The 26,781-nt window shown below is 31.8% G+C and overlaps 4 protein-coding genes and 1 non-coding gene across 5 annotated transcripts in view; 3 read left to right on the top strand and 2 right to left on the bottom strand.

The window, feature by feature from the left end:
- Positions 1 to 646: 646 nt before the first annotated feature.
- LOC123299070 (N-acetylneuraminate 9-O-acetyltransferase) lies at positions 647 to 6,739 on the bottom strand. The gene is made up of 6 exons (XM_044881226.1): positions 6,514 to 6,739; positions 6,354 to 6,450; positions 5,161 to 5,424; positions 4,531 to 4,801; positions 4,217 to 4,452; positions 647 to 3,078 (listed from the first exon to the last, which is right to left on the bottom strand). The coding sequence occupies exons 1-6, from the start codon at positions 6,647 to 6,649 to the stop codon at positions 1,659 to 1,661; spliced, it is 2,424 nt and encodes an 807-aa protein (XP_044737161.1). The 5' UTR covers positions 6,650 to 6,739; the 3' UTR covers positions 647 to 1,658.
- A 1,616-nt stretch (positions 6,740 to 8,355) lies between these two features.
- Positions 8,356 to 9,895, top strand: LOC123297552 (actin-related protein 2/3 complex subunit 1A-B). Its single transcript, XM_044879260.1, has 2 exons — positions 8,356 to 8,659; positions 8,732 to 9,895. Exons 1-2 carry the CDS (start codon positions 8,587 to 8,589, stop codon positions 9,790 to 9,792), a joined length of 1,134 nt encoding a protein of 377 aa, XP_044735195.1. The 5' UTR covers positions 8,356 to 8,586; the 3' UTR covers positions 9,793 to 9,895.
- A 372-nt stretch (positions 9,896 to 10,267) lies between these two features.
- On the top strand, positions 10,268 to 10,338 carry Trnag-gcc. Its single transcript has one exon. It is a non-coding gene; the product is annotated as a tRNA-Gly (tRNA).
- Positions 10,339 to 10,870: 532 nt separating this feature from the next.
- LOC123297656 (2-(3-amino-3-carboxypropyl)histidine synthase subunit 1) lies at positions 10,871 to 12,482 on the bottom strand. Its single transcript, XM_044879404.1, has one exon. The coding sequence runs from the start codon at positions 12,254 to 12,256 to the stop codon at positions 11,000 to 11,002; it is 1,257 nt and encodes a 418-aa protein (XP_044735339.1). The 5' UTR covers positions 12,257 to 12,482; the 3' UTR covers positions 10,871 to 10,999.
- A 2,756-nt stretch (positions 12,483 to 15,238) lies between these two features.
- The window catches only part of LOC123298011 (F-box/LRR-repeat protein 16), a 66,414-nt gene continuing 54,871 nt past the window's right edge, over positions 15,239 to 26,781 (top strand). Inside the window, exon 1 of the mRNA XM_044879873.1 lies at positions 15,239 to 16,119. Within this exon, the coding sequence (XP_044735808.1) occupies positions 15,268 to 16,119 (852 nt within the window). The 5' untranslated portion in view covers positions 15,239 to 15,267. The remainder of the gene's footprint in view (positions 16,120 to 26,781) is intronic.

The raw sequence follows: 26,781 nt of genomic DNA, 5'->3' as shown, positions 1-26,781 counted from the left end.
AATTTATAATTTATTTATTAGTAAATAATAATAATAATTTCATTATTTGCTTTTTTTTCCTTTGAATGATATTATATACACGTATATTAAACGTTGATAGATCATTTGAAATTAGCGCACAACAGCCCGCTTTTAATGAGACAACTTAGCGACCCCAGCGCCTCACTTATTTTGTCCATATTTTGAGGACCATATTTTCTATAGCGATCGTTCTCCTTCTTTATAACCTCCATGCTCTCTACCACGACTACGCACATAGTCAATAAACAATTGATGCAACCATATTTTGGACATTCCGTTCTCAAAACTCGGAATCAATGGGTCAAAATACTAAGAAAAAGGTTGGTAAGAAAGGGGTACACCAAATACGGAGCGAACCGCCCTTCGAATGTAAAAAATAACATATTAAAATTTAGTCATTAATGATTAGTCTTTTCTAATGGTCACTTGTCTTAATCATCTCTTAAGGATTCATAGAATAATCAAATAAAATAAATCGATTGATTAATATTTACAAAATTCGATTTATTACTTACAACTGCAAATTTACAATATGTGTTTTTTATTTCCATAAAAAATAATGTTGATATTTAAAATAAATCTAAAATAAATATTACAGTGAAATAAATTTATATTTCGTGCGCGCTACGCAAACAACCTAAAACAAATTCTTTGGTTTATTTTCAAATAGAAAAAAGATTCCCCCTCTTTTTTAAATTTGATTTAAAGGATATGTCTTTTTAAAAAAATACTTTTTTTAAAATAGCACCAGAGCTCTGTACAAATTTTGACTTATTGACTAAATTTATAGCGAAAATCGAAGTCCAAAAGAAAGTTGAAGTTTTCAGTTAATTGGAATGTAATAAAGTATTGACTCAAAAAGACTGGTTTTTATTATAGGTCTAGGGTCAGGTGTAGTATTTGACAGTCATTTCAGATGGAAAACTTTCAGAAGTTTGGAAAAGTTTTAATTAAACGATCAATTTAAAATTAAAATAACAACTTAGAACTTAAGTATCGGAGGACGACGGACACAGTTGAATTTTGGGTAAAATTAAGCTAGGCACGTAATTAAAAATTTTCTAGGCTCCCGGAAAGAGAAAGAAGATTATTTTTATACAAATTTTCGACACTGTTAAATACTACGTTTATTAGGAACATGAATAATAGCTAGTATTAAGAAGGATTATTTTAAGCCTTGATTGTTTTATTAAAAAAGGGCACAACTGAGCATTGTTTTAAAATGATGGTCCAATAATTCATAGCAATTAAATCTAAATTTTGAAAAAAATTCTTTTCTATGATTTTGATACGCAGGATATTTAATAAAGTTAGCTGTCTTAAAGGGTTTCGTAAGGAATTTCGTCCCTAACGAGGTCCCACGACCGCACTCTTTTTTCTTATAGCTCTCTCCAAACTGAACCGATTTTCTTGAAACATAACTACGAACACTCGCAATTAGATTATCTTTCAAAAAAAGGAAAATCAAAATCAGTTCATCCGTTAAGGAGCTGCGATGCCACAGACAGATACAAGCTGCGATGCCACAGACAGATACACACGCACGTAGGGGTCAAACTTATAACATCCCTCTTTTTGCGCCAGGGGGTTAAAAATCCTGAGACCAAGATAATAGATTACTAGAATAATTTTCAAGATTAAAACATTCCAGCTTGACATCCAATTGGTATTAAAACAGCAACAAATAAAACAACATTTCGCAAGACCAATTTCCAATCAGATGGTACCGCATACGGCAACAACACATTTGTTAAACGATTCAATTCATGCGATGCGCAAACATAAATAAATGACGTCACAATGACATTAAGAACCGGATAACTTGGTATTAAAACTAAAACTCCATGTGTGTCAGCTGCGAGCCAAATATGTGATTGGCTAATAAACAATTCTAAATAAATTCGTCCAAACCATGCGAATAAACTAGAATAGCGTGCTCGAATCACACCCGAAATATTCCGTAACGCTAGATAACTGATAATCGGTACAAAATTAATATAACTATGGATCTCGTCACATTCGAGCTGATTGTGACATAAAAATATAAAAATTGTGTAGCTTCCGATACCGATTAACGCAAACAGGGCCACAGTTAAAGCGATACGCTTCGGAAATAAATTACTATGATTGGAATCCTCAACTAGATTATATCGTTGCGCTATAAAATAAATTATCGCAAACACAGCACCATAACTTATAGAATATCGATCGATTTTCCAGCGAGACCACCATTGTCGTATATCATCGTCGATGGTCACAAACAAAGCTTTCCATGGTCGTGTTACGAAAACTTTCTCGAAAAATACTTCCGACATGTATAGGATTGTTACAAAAGTGAAAAATCCAACAAATTTTAGAACTAAGTACAAATAACTCAAAGGATTACTTTCACTTGACTGAGCAGAGATTTGTGGAGGCATGAGTAGGAGTAAATATAGCATGACGTACCAGAACGATAAAGTTGGGACAAAATCGTAAAATTGATACGGTCGATTCATACAGAGACATAAAATGAAGGTTATGAAGTTAAATCGAAATAAAACTTGACATAATCGAACTAGGGAAAAATCACCACTCTTCCAAGCGTATGAAAAGTGTCCAAAACCAGCTAAAAATAAATATCCAGAGATTAATAAATGGACAACCATGTAAATCGGTAAAACCCGACTCGCTCCCGTCATGTAATAAATTAAAATGACTAGTTGCATCCAACCTTTCGATTCGTCTGTTTGATCGTGATGTAAAATTTTTGTATAACGTGAATCTTCGGTAAAAAATAATCCTAATACACACATGTACCCGACGGGTATCCAAAAACTAAACTCCGAATAATATTTATTCTCTTTCATAAAGAAATTTGTACGATCGCACAGGAAAAAGTAAAACATTATTAGCGAAACGGTGGCTAATGATGTAAATAATGTGTAGCAGTCCTTTGACGGGGGTCCAGGTCCTAGTGCTTGTGTAGCCTCGTTCAGTGGTGTGTATGAAACAATTACAATTCCACGTAAATTAAGTATCCAGCGCCGTATTATCAAGATACACGCAACCAATACGCTAAAAAAAAACATCGGATTTTATAGCTTTTTTCTTGTTACTGAAATGGAAAGTAAAAAATTCGTTTGCACTTATTAATCCAGGGAGTTTATGAATGATCCATTGATAAAGCTCGAAAGCATGATATCGAGAAACAAAAAATTTTATCGGGTCGAAGAAAAAATTCTAAAGTGCAAAACATAACTTAACGGAAAAGTTAATGCCGGTTTTACACTAAACGGACAAACAAAACCAAAACTGAAACTTCAGTCAAAAAAAAAAAAAAAAGCGAAACAAACTTTTTAAAAACTTTTTGGAGAAATATACAGGGTGTTTAAAATTACATCAACCAACAATACACTAAAATAGAAAAGAAATTTGCGACAACAACCTTTTTATCGTATTGTTCATAGGTGCTTAGTAGGTTAGGTTAGGTTAAGTTAGAGTGGCTGTCCTGGGGTGGGACACACTTAGACCATAGGGTCCGTTGTGATACCGTAAATGGGTTGGCCCATCCCCGCCCACTACTCCATGAACCATTTGGAGCTGTTTAAGAACAGCAGGAGGGCTTTGACGTCGACTGACTTTAGGTCGGAGAGGTCGTCAAAGAGAGACTGGCTCAAGTAAGTCCATCTCCTCATGACAAGAGCTGGGCAGTGACAGGGAAGATGAGACATTGTCTCCTCCTCGTCGTGACAGCTCCTGCAGTAGTCGTGATACACTGCCAGGCCTAAGCGTTCAGTATGCTTGCCGCCAAGCCAGTGTCCTGTGATAGCCGCAACAACTTTGCGAACAGAGGCCCTTGGAAATGATATGAGAACTTCGGAACGCCTGCGATTGTACTCAGACCATATCTGTCTTGTAGTACCACAAGTACGTTCTTCCCTCCATCTAAGATTGGCCTTTTTCAGAATATCCTATTTCAGGAGTAACTTGCAGTTCGCAAATGGACCTCCCGGGTATTTATTGATGCTTGTGTCCGGCAGCATCGTTCCATTTCTGGCAAGCTCGCCGGCTTCACAATTTCCTGGAATGTCCCTGTTTCCCGGTACCCATACCAGGTCTACATTCATTCGTTCCGCCAGCTCATTTAAGGACGTACGGCAGTAGGTGGTTAGTAAGAACCTATCATAGTCATTTTTAACTTGAATCAACTTACCACACACCCATTACACCGAAGGTCACATACTGTAAAGTTGTGCTTCGTTCTCGAGAACTACAACAACTGCCATCTTTAAAATTCATATGATCGTTACAATACATATTTAATAAAATTTGAATGGCATGTTGGCGAGCTCTCGCGCCTAAATGTAGACCATCGACACTTTCCGCTAATAAACCTTGTGCAACAAGACGTATACTCCACCATAGTTCAGCCGAAGAATATGTTAAAACCTTGAAGAGAATCAGAAAGAAATCATTTCAATTTTTTGTTTTTTGTATTATGAACAGTTTAACTCTTCGTCTACTTACTTCTATAGCAGCCTTATTAAATAAATCAATTTGTTCATTGGTCACAGCATCCGGACCAAATGTTTCCAACATTTTATCCTTGTTAACAGGTTCCTGTAATGCCCACAATACTCGTGTATTTTTCGATTTTAATTCATCGATGGGTTGAACAAGTCGAGTTAAATTCACGCTGTAATCTTTTAGCGCAATCATCGATGCATTCGATTCTTTTATAATTGTTGTTGCGCATCCAGCTATAATTACAGATGGTGGAATTTTCTCCCTTTGCCAACTACAAAAAGAGAAAAGGTGTAATTATCTAATCTAGAAAAATAAAGAAGTTATCCGTGATTATTCCGTAAAAATATCGATATGGACCCAGGAATCAACTCCTCGCTAGTAGATTTTTATGGGAGCCAGTCAAAAATAAAGTGGGACAGGAGTACTCTACTTCCGGACACCGCATTATTCTATTTATTACAGAGCACCTAATTTCTGACTTTGATATCTAACTAGCACCTAAAATGTACCTAATTTTGACATTTTTTAAATGCGATTTCCGTACTTTGCGTCTCAGGCGTAACAGAGCTGAAATAAGGGTATTTCTGTCCCATAACAGAATAATTGTAACATTTAAAAAAAAAATCTTACCGATGAAAATCTTCCACAAATTGTGTAGAAATTGTAGTACGATAAATATATTCAACTTTAACACGTAATTTTGCATCCATAAAATTATGATCGCTAAGCAAATTCATTTTAGATTTTTCGGTGGTAAATATTGTGGAATCGTCGTGCATTTGAAGATGATTGATAAACGTTTCATACAATTGATAAACACGAGAATCGCCGATAAATACAAAATGATTGTGAATATCCCAAAATGCTAGGTATCGTAAACATCGTCGAGTATCGCTAGAAAATATATTACACATTTTACAAAAATACTGTTTGATTGAATTAGTCACACTATGGGATTTTAATGCTAAGAAAAGCTCTAGCGATAAAGCAAAGAACTGTAGGTGTTAGCTCGCATAGACATACAATATTTAACGGGAATGTTGTTTACAATATTGTGATTTGCATACCATACATACATACATTATAGTAGGCATCTTTTGTCTTTTCATTCAATGAAAAAGTCAGCTGAGTCTAACACAAGTATGGTTTACACTTTTTTACTCGTTGCGCTGACATCTTAGCGATCTTAGCGAAATCTCATATTTTCGGAGGCAGTATGACTAATAGCCCAGAAAAAGAAGACAATAAAACAGCCGTTCTTCTTAAAAAATCCAAGTGAAGTTTTTTCTCCTGGATTATCTTTATTTGGATGCAAGAAATGACCTATGAAAACTCCATTGCAAAATCATGAGCGTTAAAAAAATTATTCAAAGTCAAAGGTCTCGAAAATAAGTTTTTTTTTTTTCAAATCTCGTAAACTATTAAGTTTATGTCAGTTAATTTTACATAAAAGCAGAAGGTTTTAAGCCATCGTCGAGTATCGCTAGAAAATAAATTTAGATTTAACAAAAATACATAATTCGCGGGCAGCTGCTGGTTTATTTTATAAAATACAGTGGAACCTGGTTAAGTGAGGCATCAAGGGACCTACGACTTATCCTAACTTTTCTCAGTTAAATATTTCCAAAACTATTTATTACTTCTACAGAAATTTTGTATAAAACCTTTTTTATGTAAAATTAACTAACGAAAAAATTTTATAATAGCTAAACCTGCCACATTGTTTCCGAATAAAGATAATCCCGGTGAAAAACTTCACATGGATTTTTTAAACAGAAAATCTTTTATTTTACTGGGCTAGAATAGATTCAAAATAAACGTACATATGTGAATATCGATGTAACATACAACCAAAAGGTTGCCATTCTTGATCAGCTTTATATCTGCCATCTGAGAGTAACCATTTACAGGAATCGATCCCTAAAAACAAAACAAATATAGAAAATCGAACTTAGTTGAATGATATCGTTTTTAAACACTTACCAAATCGTAAATGAAGCATGCCATGATAAGCAACAAATCCAAGCACTAAAAGCAACGCAACTTTTTTAGCATTTTTAGCATTCAATTGTTCAATAAAATTTTCAGCTTTTGATTTCTTATAAATTTCATTCACCATTATCTTGCTAACGTGAAAATGTTGTTTTAGAATATTTCAATAGAAAGCAAGTTTTAAACATTTTTGGATTTAAAAAAAAAAAGGATATCATAAATTTTCAATTTAGAATTAATTTAAATTTTACATCGCAGATCTGTTAAAAGTTTTAATCACAGTAATCACATCACAGGTTAAGGTTTTTTCTAGTTTTTTTCCTTTGTTCTTATGATTTACAATGTTTTTTCACATAAATTAAAAAATTCAAATAACTTTTAAATAAATCATTTCAAACATGTTTTGTAAAAAAATGTTTTGAAGATTTTTTCGTAAAATTTAATCGTACGTAACCTCTATTTCAAATGATTCCAAAATCTACTTCATTCATTAATCATGTAGTGATGCTACGAATCTTCGTCTGCATATGTCAGAGAATATATCGGTAAATAGTAGACCATTTCCGGTTGTCTGTCCGTCTGTCTGTCAACACGATAACTCAAAAACGAAATGAGATATCAAGCTGAAATTTTTATAGCGTACTCAGAACGTAAAAAGTGAGGTCGAGTTCGTAAATGAGCAATATAGGTCAATTGGGTTTTGAATCCGTAGGACCCATGTTGTAAACCGTTAGAGATAGAACAAAAATTTAAGCGTAAAAAATGTTCCTCATGAAAAAATAAACAACTTTTGTCTGAAACATTTTTTTGTAAACATCACTGTTTACCCACGAGGGCGCTAATTAAGTGCAAATTTTGTAGTATGTATTAATATGGGAAAATCAGTTATGTGTGTGTGGCCATTTAAAAGTGGATATCTTTTTTTATTTACGTGACGTCAAAAAACAAATGACTACGTCATCAACACTGTCTATACATGGTATTTCAACAATTAACTCAGTCAATTGTTTGTTTCCACTTGTTTTTATAATACGTTTGAACTATACATAAAATAATGATATAAACATTTAAGGGCCCCCGCAGACTGCAGACTTTTTATCGGCCGATAGTTTGGTCGGCTTATTAATCAGTATGGAGAGGAATGCATATGCGCACACTAAAGCGATTCAGTATCGGCCGATAAAAAAGTTTAATGGGCTACCCGATTACATTCAAACAAATCTGTCGGCCAACTATCGGCCGACTTTTTAATCAGTATTGGCGCATACACGCCTGCGCATACATGACGATTGTTTAGTCGGCCGATAGCTCAGTTCGCTCTGTGATTTGGCTCTTCCACAGGTATAGAAAGTCTTAAATTTGTATCCTCCTTCGCTATTGCTGGTCAAATTAGCTTGAAAAGTTCATTGAAGCTGGTAATGCTCATTCAATAATAGGCGGAAATTTTTTTCGGGTAATCAAGTAATTTGGCATGCATAGTGTAAAATTTTCCACTAACTAATCTATCACTGAGAATGGGATGCACCTGATACTCTCGGAATCTCTTGTTGATTTTCCTCCTCCGGAGTATGATGAGACCAATAATTTTCCTGGGCAATATTTTCATTGTGCGACCGCTTCAACAGACAGTTACAAACTAGTTCGAGAATAGTCGGCCGGCTGTTGGATAGTCTGCGCCCTGTTCACCAACCAAACTGTTTAGTTGGCTCGGTGTGCGCACTTTCAGCCCAACCCGACTAAACTATCGGCCGATAAAAAGTCTGCAGTCTGCGGGGGCCCTTAAAGTTATTGAAGTAGACTCGTTACATCACTATAATAATCACTAATCAGTGATCAGTCATCGACTAGAAACCAAAATTGGGTGTGTTCATACGAAAATCTACAAAAATATTTATATTTTTTGAATTATTATTCATTAATTCCAACTAAATTGTGTGAATCTTTTTTGGGAATTCGTGTAGACAGACCATAGTCCGCGAATTTCCTTCAATAAAAGATCTGTTCTAATTATAACCTAATTTTACTGTAGTCGGCTTATTTTGATTTTTGAAAAAACAACAAAAAATGACTGAAAAATTTCGATTTGGTAGTGTAGTTTGCCCGATTACATGCCATGCATGGAACCATGATCGCAGCCGTAAGTATTTTCTTTTAATAAATAAAAATAATAAACCTTTTTTTATATTCATTTGGTTTTTTTCGGTTGTAGAAATTGCATTTTCGCCAAATAACCACGAAGTTCATATTTACGATGCTCGAGATAATACACCCGAATCGAAACCGTTGGACATACTAAATCGCCACGATTTACGCGTAATGGGTATTGATTGGGCCCCGAAAACAAATCGTATCGTTACGTGTGCCGTTGATCGAAACGCTTATGTATGGACTCAAGACGAGGATCAAAAATGGAAACCAACTTTAGTTCTGTTACGGATAAACCGTGCAGCCACTTGTGTAAAATGGTCTCCATTGGAAAATAAATTCGCTGTGGGTTGTGGTGCTCGATTAATTTCTGTGTGCTATTTCGAAGCGGAAAACGATTGGTGGGTTTCGAAACACATTAAGAAACCAATTCGTTCGACAATTACAACATTAGACTGGCATCCGAGTAACTTGTTACTTGTAGCCGGCTCAACTGATTTCCGAGTACGTGTTTTTTCTGCATATATTAAAGATATCGACGAAGCGAATACACCTTCTCCATGGGGCCCTAAAATGGCCTTAGGACAATTATTATACGAGATACCAAATTCAAAATCCGGTGGCGGTTGGATTCATAGCGTTAGTTTCTCCGCTGATGGGAATAAACTATGTTGGGTGGGTCATGATAGTTCGATTAACGTTGTAGATGCCACCAAAAATTTCGCTGTATCAAAACTTCGCACAGAATATTTACCATTTTTAAGTTGTTTATGGATAACGAATAATTCCATAATTGCAGCGGGTCATAGTTGTATTCCATTAATTTATACACTCAATTCGAACGGTCAATTGGTTTTCGCTGGGAAAATTGATAATTCGCAGAAAAAAGAAGCTGGTGGATTATCAGCAATGAAGAAGTTTCAATCGTTGGATCGTAATGCCCGTATTGAAACGAATGACACGAATTTAGAATCAATTCATCAGAATGCGATTACGTGTGTGTGTTTGTATAAAGGGACAAAACAGGATGCTAGTAAAATTAGTACATCCGGTCTGGATGGACAACTCGTTATTTGGGATTTGTTTGCAATTGAAAAAAGTATGCAAGGTTTAAAAATTGTTTGAATGCTCAAAGTATATTCTTATTTTCTATAAAAATGTTTTAAGAATTAGTTTAACTGTAACATGAATCATTTTCTTTAAATAAAACGTTCTTTTTTTAAAAGTTGATTGTTTTCCATATTTTGCTATTAAATTTCAGAATGGAAGTGTTTACGATCTTTGAAATTGTTTAATCAGAAACCAAGTCTAACGCAGGAACGAATATACCCATTTAGACGTGGCCACAACTTTCTCAAAGGTTACTCTGGGTAAATTTCAAGTTTTATTGTAATAAAGCAAAGTTTATTCAACAAAAAATCCAAAACCACATTTACTCTCACGATTGGATCCACTTTTTTAAACTTATGACAAAGCTTTATTTTAACACCGTTAATAATTTTAGTAAATATTTTTATTTTTTTGAATCCGAATTTCTGGAAATCGAATAATATTTCTAAGATCCACAATAATAGCTACATTTGTATTGTAAAACATAAGAGCATCGTTGGTTCAGTGGTAGAATGCTCGCCTGCCACGCGGGCGGCCCGGGTTCGATTCCCGGACGATGCATATAATTTTTTTAAAAAACAGATTTCCAATCTTTGGAGAAACTTATGATCAGCGCGAAAGGCGGAATCATTTTATCAATGAGCGGAATTTCCAATAATAATGTGTGTGTTCCTCAATAGAGAGAGGGAGTGGCTTGTTCGACCATGAGACGTACCCAACTCTTGACTATCCAGCCCGGTTTTCTGAATCAGATGGCGTAGTTGATCTGCCGCTGTAAGATTATTTAAGTTGGAATTTTCTTATTTCCACGTAAACATTGTTTGGCGAGAGTGCGCAACTTTTTTTGAAATGGTTTAGAAATTAGTTTTTGAAAATTCAAAAATCGAATACTTTTGACGAAAAAACCGTCAATTTTACGATTGATAGCTTGATTATATACGGTAATTATTAGCTAGTAATTATCTCTAACATTGCGCCGAAGTAAGCATTTATTCGTAGCGGAAATTAACGTACGGTGTTTAAACAACTGTAATTAAACTTGCAAGGATCATCAACCAAAAAAGATTCATTAAATATAAAATAATTTATTTTAAAAATACAAATTCCATAAATTATTAAACTAAAAACCAGATTCTACAGCATTTTTTGCAGCCTTTTTTTCTTTTCGCAAACTTCCACTTTTGGTTCAGGTTTATGATTTGAAGTTAGCCACATTTTTCTCTTATTTCTTACAGTTCCCACAGCATAATTTATCCTTATTTTCAACTTCCACTTTTGGTTCAGGTTTATGATTTGGAGTCCAAGGACCAAGACTAGCATTAGCATAAAAATCCATCGGATATCGTGTTCCATCAATATCATCCGGATTCGCTTTCCATTCAGCATCACCTAAGACTACAGCCGCTTCATAGGGTGTTAGCAATGGTTTCTTAAATGCCAAACCCCAATCAATTGATAATCGTGGACATGCAATTTGAATAAATGCATCCACATCCTCCAATAAATCCAATTTACTAGGGAATATTTCCGACAGTAAAATTGTTACATATTTCTTATTTAAATCTATTAACCTTTGTGCTAAATTTTCCATAACTTTCGAACTACCCTGTCGACCTAATGTTCCTAAAATTAATCCAAACGTCTTTGCACTTTTTGCTTGTTCAATTGCATTCGAACGAACTTTTCGCATTGAACTATGATCGTATTCCTCACGTGAAAACACTTTCGAGTAAGGATCATAACGGTATGCCTCTAATTTTGGATTTGCAATCATTGCAGCCTCTAAATGAAATCTACCATCACCCAAATAAATTAAAATGTCTGTACAATTAACTACGGGGGCCGTACAACCTAAAATTTCACCTGGAGATAACGGTTTAATTTGAGGCACTTTTACATCATAGCCTAATTGTCTTAACTCATTTGCCACGGACTGTAAAGTCACAACAAATTGGATCGTACTAACTAAACACAAACGTTTCGCGGTCACAAAATTTAACTTAATCGTTTCAATAAAATGTAACGGATCAATTTTGATATCCACAAAAATGTACAACACTTTAATCCCTGCAGTTTGATCAATTGGAATTAAACAACTGTGTCCATAATGTACCAGAAGATCTACTTCCAAAGCTTTCGCCGTGTAGTCATCGACACAACAAGCTCCATATGTTACATCACCCATAATTATCGTTTCAGCTTCAGTGAAATCTTCAATAATATCAGCTATCGTTGTGGAAAACATTAATAAACCTTCGGGCATTTGAAGTGCAACACGTTTCGCACCAGTTTGTCGTATACGCCATATCGTTTTCGGTATTTCAAAATTATAATTTTGTGGTAAAGCACTAATGGCTTTTTTTAATTTTTCATCATTTAATAATTCATCGGGAATTTTTGTAATAAACTTTACGGGAGCTTTAATGATTTTACGTTGAGGTTTTGCACGCACCACAATTGTTCCACTTTCTTCACTCATTGTGCGAAGGTTTTAACACATGGTTTTAAAATTTGATATAGCCTTGGCTAATGATCAAGATTTGAATATTCTTTTATTTTTGGAGTTAACCTCAAAAAAGGTTTTATTGAAAGTTATAAAATAAAACATGCGCAATTTGCTTCTTTGTAAGAAGAAAGTATGAATGAAATATTTGTCTACGTGACTTTTCACACATAACACCATAAATTAATAAATTTTTCATTAATGAAGTTTTCAAACTTACAGCGCAATTTTCTTATTACGTAATACCACTTTACACATGTAGATGTCAAGACTGGTATTAAAAAGTACGGAAGCCTGAATGTCTCAAAAGCTTTTTTTTAAAAGTTTCACAAATATAAAACCAACTAGTTCACTTTCAACAAGTGCACTTGTGACTTCTGGGGCATTATGGAAACAAACCTTTTTGAAAATGTCAGTCGGTAATGACTATTCTTTAATTAGCCACTACCGAAACTGTCTGGAATTATTAATTATTGTATGTCCGGATTTAATGATAATAATTAAATTTAATGGTAATGTTTATAATTTGTCTTACGTAGTTAATTTTTCTTACGTGTTAGTTAAAAATTTTTATTAATATTATTTAAAAAATATAATGCTTTAATTAGCCTTTTTCCTCAGAAGATCCGATAGATGGCAGAACTAGGGTAGGTAAAAATATTTTGATTTCCTATATTTTTATTTCCTGCCATCTATCGGATCTTTTTTTAATCTTCTGAGGAAAAAGCTAATTAAAGCATTATATTTTTAAAATAATATTAATAAAAATTTTTAACTAACTACGTAAGACAAATTATAAACATTATCATTAAATTTAATTATTAGCATTAAATCTGGACATACAAAAATTAATAATTCCAGACAGTTTCGGTAGTGGCTAATTAAAGAATAGTCATTACCTACTGACATTTTCAAAAAGGTTTGTTTCCATAATGTCCCACAAGTCACAAGCGCACTTGTTGAAAGTGAACTAGTTGGTTTTATATTTGTGGGTGGACACTTTAAAAAAAAAAGCTGTTGAGACATTCAGGCTTCCGTAAAAAACGAGTATTCGAAAATCGACAAAAAACTAAAAGAGATATCAAGCTGAAATTTTTATAGCGTGCTCAGAGTATTTCAACAATGAACTCAGTCAATTATTCGTTTTCACTTGTTAAAACACAACTATGTGAGACTTTATACAACAATTGCATTAAATTCAAAATTCAAAAAGCAATTAAAGAACATTTATTGCCATCTGTTGTATTTATTAAAAACTAACTTTTTAATAAATTTGTTTTCGTTTTAAAATTCACTCACTACAGATGGCAGCATTAAATTACTAAATTGGAATATAAAGTTAATTCCTAAATCGAAAAGACTGTAAAATTTCCATTTTTAAAAATTGATAGAACTATATTCTTAGAAATAAAAATATTTTTATTTTTTAAAATTAAAATTCCTAATTGAGTAGATTATGATTTTGTTTTGAGATTGACCATAAGAGGGCAGCACTAAATGAATCATTTTTGAAAGAAATTAATATTAAAAAAATTTGAATTGTAATTAAATTATAATTTTACTCTAATTTTAGAGTTCAAAAAAAAAGGAATTAAAGGAAATTCTTTTATAAATACAATTTCCTTGTATCAGCATTTTACTGCATAAGTGGGAAAAACTATAATAAAAATTATATCAGCATAATTTATTATTGATCGCATTGATATCGCAATGTTCATTTGAAGTATGCAGAGTTATTATACGAATGAAGCTAATAATGGCGTGTGTGCAACAAACATAGATATATAGAACGTCAATGTATTATAATGAAATAATTATCGCTATCTCATTTTAACGTATAGTATTCATGTGCATTGAATGTGAACAAAGAATAGATTATCATGTGTAGCTCATATTTTATATATATGTCTTTGTCTAATAATCACAACATCTATTTGTAAAATAAAAGCAGAGACGTATTTTGTAACAAAAAATAAATAGATACTTCCAGTAAATTTTTCGATATACCAAAAACAAGTCGAATCGATTGTAGGGACCCAAAAAATGAGTCCTATAATAAAATATTTCCAATTAAAACTGTTTTGCAATAAATATACTCGCTTAAAAAAATTGTGACATAAAAAAACTTCAGAACCGTGCGCTATGAATCAGGACGACGTCATCTATTATGACAATTCATAGTTTATACAACTAGAGAACGCCATGACCCAAACCTTGCGGTATGATGAATGAGAGATAAGACTGGAGTTCGCCTGCGTCCTTGTCATAATATATGAAAAAGATACATTTTTAAGCGCGTGCATCTCACGTTCAAAGATTTCGTTACATGGCTACAATGCAAAGCTAATAAAAGCGCGTTAAAAATTCTTATAAATCCTGTTTAAATAATAAACTAGTAATTGAAAGTAAAATATAATTCCTAAAATGCCTGTCTTAATATTATAATGAATTACGGTTTCGGCCCGGTTCTGCATTTAGATGAATGAACACATCTAAAAAAAATTCCTTGAGTTTGATTATGAAAGGTAAAAAACTAAGCATATTTGATATTAAGTCGAAAAATCGTACTAAATACAGACCTGTATTGCACATATATCGACCACGGACGTCGCGACGCCATTCGGACGTTACCGTTTGGTCGTGATATCGATGATCGGGGAAACGACAAATAGAAAAACGTTGGTTGTTTTATATGCTTGTGCTTCTGAACGAGACTTACTGTCACCACTTTGAAAAGCACACACACGGACAAGGTACGTCTTGTCTATCCATCAAATGCAGTGCAGTGTGCAGTGCCAGTGAAGCTTTTCAACTTCAACTCAAAGCTTAAAAGCTCTCCATCCAAGTGTTGTTTTTTGTTGTTTATGTTCAAACAATTTATATATTAATAAAAAAAAAAATTCAAAAATGCTCGTTAAATTAAAAATAATTATTTAAAAAAAACAAGTGAAGTTTTTTTTTGTGTGTAAAAACAAAAGAGGGGAAATATGTCATCGATATCAGCGCAAGGTGTTGTAGAGCGTGCTTCTGCTGAACTGTCAAAACGTATCAATGGCTTAGGATTACGTAGCAGTAAACATCATCGACAAAATGAGTCGCAACCACAAAATCAATCCAATTCACCACAAAATCAAAATCAAAGTATGCCAATAATACCAGTGCAACCACAGAAAACAAGTGTAATGGAACGTGTTACGAATGTTTTCTGTGGTGGGGGCAGCAATACACAACAAACAGCCAGCATAAATATACAGCATGCACCAGAAAAACCATCACGATTGTTACCCACACACAATCAGCAACAACAACGGCAAAAAATCATAATTAACTCCAATGGCAACACGCAGATGGCGTTACGTGCTGGCATGGTTAGCATGATACAATCAGGTGGCGCGAAATTTCAAAGTTCACATCATCATCGTTTATATCAAATTAAAAATATTGTACCGTTATTCTTAAATTGGGAACAATTAATGACTGATGAACGTTTTTTAGCACGATTTTTTCTATATTTTAATTCGTATGAACGATGTGTGCTTGCTCAAGTGTGTACGAAATGGCGTGACATTTTATATCGTTCGCCGCGCTATTGGAACGGTTTAATTCCAACATTACCGTGTCGTGATATGCGTACAATGGGCCAAGCGGAACGGGCACGTTTGTATAATTCGCTTATACGTCGCGGGTTTCATGGAATCTGTTTGATGGGTGCAGCCGATGAGGATACCCTGGATTTGGTACATTCGTTCCCGTTAGCCACCAAACATATACATTCGTTAAGTTTACGATGTTCCAGTATTAGTGATCGTGGATTAGAAACGTTATTAGATCATTTACAGGTAAATTAATTTGTTATTTTGTTCATTCTATTACTTAAACTCCTGGATTAATATAGAGAGATCCTCGATTTTTTTCCTCTAGCATGTCGTGCAATAGGGTATCTTGTATACATATACGATTTTCATGAAATTGAGTATGTAGGGGGTTTTAGGGTCGAAAAGTCGATCTACCTAGGTTTAATTTAAAAAAAAAAAAACAACGTTTTATTCGTGTTTTCAGGAAAAACTGATACACAAACTGCAAAATATGACTCTTCCTGACATCTATTTGTGAATAACGTAGTTAATGAAATAAAATACATTGCCGGGACATTCAAATTGGCATTTGTGTGAAGAAAAAATACCATTGGTTTTTTTTTTTAAATCTTTTGAAGTACGTAAAATATGACTGTTTAAAATTCCTAATTAAACAAAGAACAAGGTATAGGTTAGTGACGTCATTAAACAACTTTTGTTTGAAACATTTTTTCGTAAACGTCACTTTTTATCCGTGAGGGCGCAAATTAGGACAAAACTATAAGAGATAGAAAGTTGAAAATTTGCAAGTAGCTTCAACTAGTGGTCTTTTGAAACATTCTAAATAAAATTCTATAGATTACTATCGAAAATTTTCGAAAAATTCGTCTAATTTATAAAAAAATAATGCAAGCACTAATATTTAACACTTTGTATACAAGGTATTTCAATAATTAACTCAATCAATTGTTTGTTTTCACTTGTTTAAATATAATATTTTCAGCTAATTTATCCTTAAAAAGGATTTACAAAATCTCTAAGGAATTACAAAGTTTGTAGTCAATGGTACGACTATGCTGGTACAGTCCTCTGAAGTTTAAAGTTACATGAGTTAAAACTTTTTCTATATAGGAATGCTTACCTTCACTGGAAACTATTTTCCAACTCGGCATATAAAATTGTTTTGGGAATAATTTAAATAATTTTGAAAATTATTACTGTACAAACTCGTTTATATTTTATTGTTTATGTACCTACAGGAAAAAGCTTTTAGTCCCATTAGAATAAAGCTTTTTATATACAGACTGAAAAAAATTTTTATGCCAAGCTAGCAGTTACCCATTCGCTTTGTTATGTAACTTCAATTTTAAACAAGTGAAAACAAACAATTGACTCAGTTAATTGTTGAAATACCATGCATAGTCAGTGTTGATTTCTTTATCAGATACAAACATACAAACATGTGACACATACATAACTGATAATCAAGTATAGTACATATTATAAAATTTCCGCCTAATTGGCGCCCTCACGGGTAAACAGTGATGTTTGCGAAAAAATGTTTCAAACAAAAGTTGTTTAATTTTTTATAAGGAACATTTTTTACTAATTTAAACTTTTGTTCTATCTCTAACGGTTTACAAGATGGGTTCTACGGACCCAAGACCCAATTGACCTATGATGCTCATTTACGGACTTGACCTCACTTTTTACGTCCTGAGTACGCTGTAAAAATTTCAGCTCGATATCTTTTTTCGTTTTTGAGTTATCGTGTCCACAGACGGACGGACGAACGGACAACCGGAAATGGACTAATAAGGTGATTCTATGAACACCTATGACAAAATTTTTTTCCTAGCATCATTATTTTTAAGCGTTACAAACTTGGGACTAAACTTAATATACTATGTATATTTCATATAAACATAGTATAATACATACGTACTTAAAGCAGTACAAATTTTCATACAAACTTTCATCACTTATTCGACCCAGCACATACATATACAGTGTGTCGCATTTAAGATGAAGACACCCGCATATTTTCGTTATTTAGAGAAATATCGATTTGATATTTTGCACTGTCATACAGGGTGATGGGTCACATTTTTTAAGGTCCTTAACTGAAATCTAAACTCTTATTTTACCTTCTTAAAGAATGCATTTTTTTTAAACAATAAACTTTTGTGTCAATACTATACCAGCTTTCTAGTAAACGTTATGAATTTCTTACCGTGTAGAGCGACATCTATTCTTTTTAGAACACCCTGTATAACCGTATAAATATTTCTACTCTAAATTGAACAGTTTATTTGAAAGCCCATCGGAATACTTTCCCTTATTTTTAGATTTTCTAGCACAGATAACTGACATGAACTTGAATAATTAAAACAATTCAAATACTCTATTATTTATTTCAGTATTAGAATTATCGAATAATTCTATAACGTGTTTGGTGTCTGGGTGCCTCCTTCTAACAAAACAGTTACTTTACTGGAAAACTTGTTAGTTCTTTTTTCAAGCAAGAATTATAAAGTCTAGAGGGTAAAAAGATCACATTCGAAATTTCGCGGTAAACTATAACTATTGCTAATGTTACTTACTATAGACCTTTCCATCGCATCGATTTGCTTTTGTTTCGGACAGTTGTCAAAAAATTATTCAAGCTAAGAAAGTTAAATATATTTTATCTTTTTCAAGCAGCGCTTTTTGATAAGGATAGAAGATATAAGATATGTCTTTACTTGATTGAAAACAGTCCGAAACAAAAAAGAATCATTGTGTAAATGAAAAACCCTATTTCCTAAATTGTCAAATCAGTATGGCGCTAACATCGATACTGACATAGTGATATCCACAAAAAATTTCTTACTGTGTACCACGTTTTTAGTAGACCTAAAAATAAGTCGATTTCGCTAAACTTACTTAAGTGAAACTGTGAAAGATGCTCTATTTGGGAAATAGGAGATCGTTAGATAGAAATTTCGAAATCGTTTATTTTAAATTAAAAGAATATCAAGTAGGTACTTTTCAATTGTAAATATTTTTCTTTTTTAAAGACGATACAAAATTATTTTAAATTTTATAATTAAATCCATCGTCTATTATTTTCCTTAATAATGTACGACGACTTTGATTTGCTTTTGCGTTGTGTTTTATTAAGCATTTATTAAACATCACAAAAAATTCCATTAAGGAGGGTGACTCACCAGTAATAGAAAAAATAAATTAGTAGAAAATGATCCAAATTTTTAGTATGTTGTAGTTAACGATATATATTATTAAATCAAAAAAAAAATTTGGGTATCTTATCGATCAATTAAGAGAGTAATTAATTAATTAAAAATACACTAAATAACATAGCATGATATGAGGATGATTATGTTATTTAGTGTATTTTTAATTAATTAATTACTTTCTTAATTGATCGATAAGATACCCAAATTTTTTTTTGATTTAATAATATATATCGTTAACTACAACATACTAAAAATTTGGATCATTTTCTACTAATTTATTTTTTCTATTACTAGTGAGTCACCCTCCTTAAGAAAATAAAAAAAAATTCCTTTTATTAAAAATAAAATTAAAAGTATGTTTTTTTTATGACGAGGGAAACTGTCAAAGTTACACAACTTAAATATTATTTAACTTAAAGTTTTCGTTTGTGAAAATTGCAAATAAAAAAGAAAATAACATTATGTAGAAAGAAAAAACAGTAAAGATTACGTTGACATAAATCTACGGCTAGGCATTTCTAAATGGTTGGAAATTTGAGAGACTGTTTTCTCAAAGTTATCTCAAACATTTTTACATATGATTATTTTTATAGCTAGGGACTCTAATTGTGCGGATGAAAATTGATGAATATTTTTTGGTTTTTATGGACTAAGAAGATAAATTAATAATAACAAGTGAAAACAAACAATTGACTTAGTTAATTGTTGAAATACCATGTATAGACAGTGTTGATGCGCAATCGTTGACGTCACGTAAATAACAAAAGATATTCACTTTTAAATAGACACACACACAACTGATATTCCTATATTAATACATACTATAAAATTTGCACCTAATTAACGCCCTCGTGGGTAAACAGTGATGTTTACAAAAAAATGTTTCAAAAAGTTTTTTATTTTTTTATAAGGAACATTTTTTACATTTAAACTTTTGTTCTATCTCTAACGGTTTACAAGATGAGTCCTACGGACCCAAGACCCAATTGACCTATGATGCTCATTTACGAACTTGACCGCACTTTTTACGTCCTGAGTACGCTGTAAAAATTTCAGCTCGATATATTTTTTCGTTTTTGAGTTATCTTGTCCACAGACGGACGGACGGACAACCGGAAATGGATTAATTAGGTGATTCTATGAACACCTATACCAAAATTTTTTTCGTAGCATCAATATTTTTAAGCGTTACAAACTTGGGACGAAACTTAATATACCATGTATATTTCATATATACATGGTATAAAAAGTACCATTTACAGAACCAACCTTTTTTGTACTAAAAAGTAAAAAATAATATTTCCTAAGAATCACTCATACTTTTGTAAAAGGTGCAGGAGTTCAATTTTAAGTATAAAGGATGATTCGAAGCGCTTCAAGCTTTTACTAATAGCATGAGTGACATAGGAAAAATTATTTTTAACTTTTTGGAACAATAAAAGCTTGTTCCTTAAAAAGTAATTTTATTTAAAACTAAAAAACGTATGTATATCAAATATGATGGAAGTAATGGAAAAATCATACCATTCTATAAATATTTTTTGTCATCCGATTTACATATGCATGCAAAATTTCAGCTCAATCGAAAACCGGGTAGTGGATCAAATTTTGATCGTAAAATTTCAGGGCACACATACAAGTGAAGTTAAATAAAACTTTTTATTAAAAAGGCGACGGGCGACCTGCATTGTTTAGTGTCCAGCAAAATGATTTTTGCATTTTTATTTTCATTATCTTTTTGGGTCCCTGAAAAATAGACAAGCATCTAGCTATAGAAATCTTGGTATTTTAAACATTTATAACTTTGGCAGTAGCCTCTTAAATTTATATCCGTTCTGAAATGATTGGCAAGTAATACAGACGGCTCTATATCTATAAAAATACGCGTAGTTGGCGGGCGCGTCTTATGTGACACGGCGCTAAACTAATAATGAGAATCTTTTTTAGTAAGATTGTTTTTATTTAATAAAAAAAAAATTATTACACGAGGCGATCATTAACTGTCATTTTTAAATGTTTGTTATTATTTTTTAAATAAATATCTACATGTTAAAATATTTATACAGGCTGTTCACTTATATTCCAATAATCGAGGAGAAAAAAGAACGAAATCTAAAAATATTGACCTAGAGCATCGATTTCGATCAAAATGAGGGATTAAGCTTTGTTGGCCCTCTAGATCAAAAGTATATAGTGCCTAGTGGTGCTTTTTCACATCATGGAGTGGTAAGCACCCATTCTAGAGTATGGAAAATCCAACCCAACCCAACCCAACCCAACCCAACCCAGACTCTAGAATGGGTGATTTTTTAAGTTCTAGATTTTGGTGTGATTTAGAACTTTTCTATTGAACACATTTCATTCCCTCTAGATCAAAAGTTATATGGTGCCTAGTGGTGCTTTTTCACATGGAGTGGTAAGTACCCATTCTAGAGCATGGGAAAAAATATGTTAGAAAATGGTAACGGGAATCGATAGAGCGATTAAATTTAAGCAAAAAGTGTCATTTAAGTATATTCCGAAAAGTCATTCCGAGTTATTGGCGATTAAAGTATTTAACGTTAAATAACTGAAAAATTTGACTTTTTTGAAATAAGTGTATCGTACACATTGACGTGAAACTTATTTCATTTTCAAGCTTTTTTATAGTGCTTTAAAAAGTGTACAAAACGTCCTATTTTTCAATTTTTTAACGTTAAATACTTCGAATTGCAATCGCCAATTACTTGACGATTGATGGAAAGTATTTGAATATTATATAATATTGTGTTAGTTGGATAACCATTAATACATGATTGTATTTACGTTTGCATAACCTATAATGATCATTAGTAAACCACTGCCTATGATGAGAATTAAAGAAGAAATTTAACGAATAACTTGAACAAACATAAAGTAATTAAAGCTTCACGGTTTATTTTCGTATTAAAGTATTAAAAATAAAGATTTATTGGACACACTTTAAAAGTTTAAATATGAATTATAGATATAATCGTCTCGTTAGTCGTTACCTATGTTATTATGTGCTCATGCTCATGCTGCGTATATTTTATGAACATTCAGCTGAGTGGTCGTTTGATGTGACAAAAACAACAAGAATTCAATTCCGCTTTTATGCAATACCGATTTATTTTTAAACTATTCAAATTTATTTCATATGACAAATTTTATTTGAAATTTTAAGTCAGTTATGTTTAATTACATATATATATTTTTTTAAATTGAATTATGTGCGTAATTAACTAAAATAATTCCACAAAATTACGAATTTTTCTTCAATCTCATTCTGTTTCCTTCGTTTTGAGCCAGCAATATCACGAAAAAGTTTGAAGCCAATTGGGTTGGCCTAGCTCCTGAGAGCGATTGCGTTTACTGCATTTGCTAAAGAGAAATGAGAATTAAAAAAATTTAATAAAAAAGGACGGTTTTTCACTATTTTCTCGGAAATTTTGAGATTAAATTCAAAATGACTTATATAAAAGTTCAAGATTTTGGCATGATCTAAAACTTTTCTATTGAACACATTTCATTTTGACCGCAACTTTAGTCAGAAAACGCAATTATACAAATTCCCACCCCCCAAAAACACCCTCCAAGTTTTCTGCTGGGAAATAGGCTTATTTTATATTCCTTATAACTTTATTCACCATTTCCAATCGTTAAACTGCTTACAATTTATTTTTCAAAAATGTAAATACAACTGAACTATAATGAACTTATGCAATGGTTAATACACGTATGTATTAAAACTTGCCTAACATTCAAAATTATTTATAATGAAGTAAAAAAAAAAAAAATAACAATGGTAAATATACAAAAAGCAATTAATTCTTTACGTTTTTAGAATACTTGATCCAATTATTTTATTTCTTTTTTGCTGTTTTATTTACAGTAGTTGGACGTGTATAGAGTACAGTACAGTACAGTACAGTACAGTACAGTCGTGTACAGGTCAATGAACATTTTATTTCTAAAATCCATTTACATAAAATATTTATAACAAATATTTAGTTGTTTGTTACAAAAAAAAACAAAAAAAAACTAAAAAATATTTAATTATTTTGAATAAAATATTTAATGTGAATGTCATTATGATGTAAAAACATGTGTTTTTTATACTCTGTATATTTGTAATATATATCAAAGTATACTAAATGTAGTCTCAAGTTTGTAACGCTTATCAATATTGATGCTACAAACAAACTTTTGGTTTAGGTGTTCATAAAATCACCTAAAAAGTCTATTTCCGGCTGTCTGTCTGTCATAACAAAAACTCAAAAGATGAAATTTTTATAGCGTGTTCAGGACGTAAACAGTGGGATTGAGTTTATAAACAGGTCAATGTCTTGGGTCCGTAGTACCCATTTTGTAAACCGTTGGAGAGAGAAAAACATATTTAAAAAGGTTTCCTAATAAAAAAATAAACAACTTTTGTTTGAAACATTTTTTGGTAAAAATCATTGTTTACCAGTGAGGGTGCAAATTAGGACAAAGCTTTGGTGCCCACTTTCTCCAAAAGTATAAAAGTTAGATAGTTGAAAATTTGCAGGTGGTTTCAATTAGTGGTCTTTTGAAAGCTTCAACTAGTGGTCTTGTGTCTTTGTCACGTGACCAGTCAACTAGGCAATTTGTATGACTTAAATGTAAAAAAAATTTGTTTCCACAAGGTAATATGTTAAAAATCACAATTTTAAAATGAAATAATTCTAAACTCTAATTTATTAAAAAAACAATGTAAGCACTGACATTCAACACTTTCTATACAGGATATTTCAACAATTAACTCAGTCAATTGTTTGTTTTTACTTGTTTTTATGTAAAATATTAAATAGGTTAAATGTTTTATTTTATTGTTTGATAAATATTTGTTTGTTGACTCAATTATGTGGATTCGAACTAGGTAGTAGCCAAAGATTTAACTGACTGACTCAGACTGACTGGTTTATGCGACACACGTGAAACTCATTTATAACAAGAAATATTTGAGACAAATTAATGTTTTTAAACATTTTATTAATTGAGCACATCAAATATGATTATTTCATTTACAATTATTATAGGTCTAAAGCTAGGTGTAATATTTGATAGTTATTTCAGAATTCCTAGAAACATGAGAAGATGTTTTAAAGGTTGTGTCTATCATGAAAGTAAGTTTAAGATTTATTAACGTTCATTAGACGTTCATTAGATATTCAAATAAAAATATAATAGAGCAGCCCTTCACGCAGCCACGCTAAAACTAGCGAATGGTTTTTAATGAAACTATACAGAAATACCTATAGCTGATATATCAGAATAACACATGAGATATGATTTATAAAGATATATTAATAAAAAAATAAAATTTAATCTAACATTTACTATTTTAAATTTTTACAGAAATCTGTAATTTATGGTTCAAAATGATGATTATAGATGGAGCAGATTTATCATCATCATTTTGAACCATAAATTAAAGTATTCTGAAAAAAAATTTAAAATACTAAATGTCAAACCATTCATGGCCAAACTGATATTCTCAATGAATTATGACTATTTTAGAGAGAGGTGGAGGCTGTAAAGCGATGTTTTTTACTTTTAAGCCCAGTGAAACGGGCGGGTATCAATCTAGTATTATTATATATATTATACCGGCCGCTGAGGCGGTTTTCGTGACCGATTGACTTCCACGGAAACGACACGACCTATGATTATTCATTGATATATGTTAATTCTAAATCTGATGTAATTGACCTACGTTCCCTGACCTGTTATATTTTCATTCAAAGGTTTTTTTTTCTCACTTTAGATGTAAATGTGGGAGTCATACGACTCCCACATATGGTATGGTAGGAAGTATGAGCTATAAAAAGTATGAACTATAATTAACTTAAATTATTAATTTCAGTTCAATAAATGCTCATTAATAAAGTTCATTAATAAACTTTATATATATTAATAAATTGAATCGATTATTATATTACATTAAAGGTATTTTACACTTAGTTACATGTTTAAAGTATTCAATAGACGTCATTTATTTACAAATTACCTTTGAAAACAAAAAAAATAGAAATCGTTTAGGAATTACGATGCCACAGACAGAAACGCAGATACACAGCACATGAAACTTATAAAACAAGTATCTTTGTTAGTCGGAGATTAGAAAGGGCCGTTGTAGATGCTCAAATTGCATCTAGGAAATCAATTTCAAATTTTTTAAAAAAGCAATGGATTATGGAATGACTAGATCAGTAAAAAAGTAGATTTTTTTATACCGTGTATATATGAAATATATACACGGCATACTAAGTTTAGTCCTAAATTTGTAACGCTTAAAAATATTGATGCTAAGAACAAAATTTTGGTGCAGGTGTTCATAAAATCCATTTCCAGTTCGTCTGTCTGAATGCCTGTTTGTCCATCTGTCCGTCTGTCAACATGATAACACAAAAACGAAAAGGGATATTAAGCAGAAATTTTCATAGCGTGCTCAGGGCTCAAAAAGTGAGGTCGAGTTTCGTATATGACCAACATACGTCAAAGTCTTGGGTTCGTAGGACCTATTTTGTAAACCGTTAGAAATAGAACAAAAATTTAGATGTAAATATATTCTTTATAAACAAATAAACAACTTTTGTTTGAAACATTTTTTCAGACACATCACTGTTTTCATAAAATTTACGTGTGAGGGAGCAAATTAGGTTAGAAACATTATATAGTATGTAGACAGGTATTGTATATGTTTTAAATTTATACGTTATATATACTATGTATGTGTTTGTTTGTTTATAGCATATACTATGTACACTGAGGAAGTGAGAAGAAAGATACACTTATTATTTTGTGTGTAAGAGCTATCTTTCTTTACTTACATGACGTAAAAAAAAAACAAACGATTGCGTAATCAACACTGTCTATACATAGTATTTCAACATTTAACTCAGTCAAATGTTTATTTTGACTTGTGCATTAAATAGATCATTCAATTATTTGAACAGTATTGTTGTTAGTTACTATGGTTTCTAAATAAATATATTTATTTAACGCCTATGGAAATCTAGTTTAAGCCTGTTATCGTCGCATGGACAAATGATTTTCCCTATAATGTATTCCCACCCCACTACGTTGACCTTTGAATATAGTTGCATAAGTTTATATTTTTCGGGGAAAAGATGAGTAAATATGATGTGTCATTTAAAAAATGTTAATATTTGAATGACAGGATACAACAATGTGACATGACTTAAATATTTAAAATAAGTTTACAATAAAATTAGTTTGTTGACATTTTGAACTGAAACCTGAAAAGAATCCTTATAAAAAACTGTTTACTAAGTGTGTAAATGTGTAACAACACTAGCACCCCATACTCATACCTTGTACCTCCTAGATGATATGCAAACGCTTTTACAAAGGATTTATGTAAAATATAATAAATAAATATCATATTATTATTCATTCAACTTTATCACAACAAAACTTTTTAAACTTTTTTTGAAAAAGTTATAAATTTTATTTATTAAATAATCACTTTATAATTTACAAAACATAAATAAAGCTGAGCTCAAGTAACTGGCTGACGTTTGACAAATATTTTAAATATTCAGGGATAAAAAAAAACGAAGTTTGTTATTTAGATACTTTATAAAATAAATAAAAAAGTTGATAATTTTATATAGGATGTTTCCGTAATAAAAGTTGTAAG

Source organism: Chrysoperla carnea, chromosome 4 (genome assembly GCF_905475395.1).
Source record: "Chrysoperla carnea chromosome 4, inChrCarn1.1, whole genome shotgun sequence".
In the NCBI taxonomy this organism is placed as follows: domain Eukaryota; kingdom Metazoa; phylum Arthropoda; class Insecta; order Neuroptera; family Chrysopidae; genus Chrysoperla; species Chrysoperla carnea.
This window is presented reverse-complemented; position numbering and strand designations above follow the sequence as displayed.

What these genes read in the sequence shown, in the direction of transcription:
- LOC123299070 (XM_044881226.1), bottom strand. Translation starts at nt 6,649, where the DNA reads ATGGTGAATGAAATTTATAAGAAATCAAAAGCTGAAAATTTTATTGAA. An exon ending in TTACATCGATATTCACATAT is followed by an intron (nt 5,425 to 6,353) that starts GTACGTTTATTT and finishes TATATTTTCTAG; the next exon opens with CGATACTCGACGATGTTTAC. An exon ending in TTAATAAGGCTGCTATAGAA is followed by an intron (nt 4,453 to 4,530) that starts GTAAGTAGACGA and finishes ATTCTCTTCAAG; the next exon opens with GTTTTAACATATTCTTCGGC.
- LOC123297552 (XM_044879260.1), top strand. Translation starts at nt 8,587, where the DNA reads ATGACTGAAAAATTTCGATTTGGTAGTGTAGTTTGCCCGATTACATGC. An exon ending in ATGGAACCATGATCGCAGCC is followed by an intron (nt 8,660 to 8,731) that starts GTAAGTATTTTC and finishes TTTCGGTTGTAG; the next exon opens with AAATTGCATTTTCGCCAAAT.
- LOC123297656 (XM_044879404.1), bottom strand. Translation starts at nt 12,256, where the DNA reads ATGAGTGAAGAAAGTGGAACAATTGTGGTGCGTGCAAAACCTCAACGT.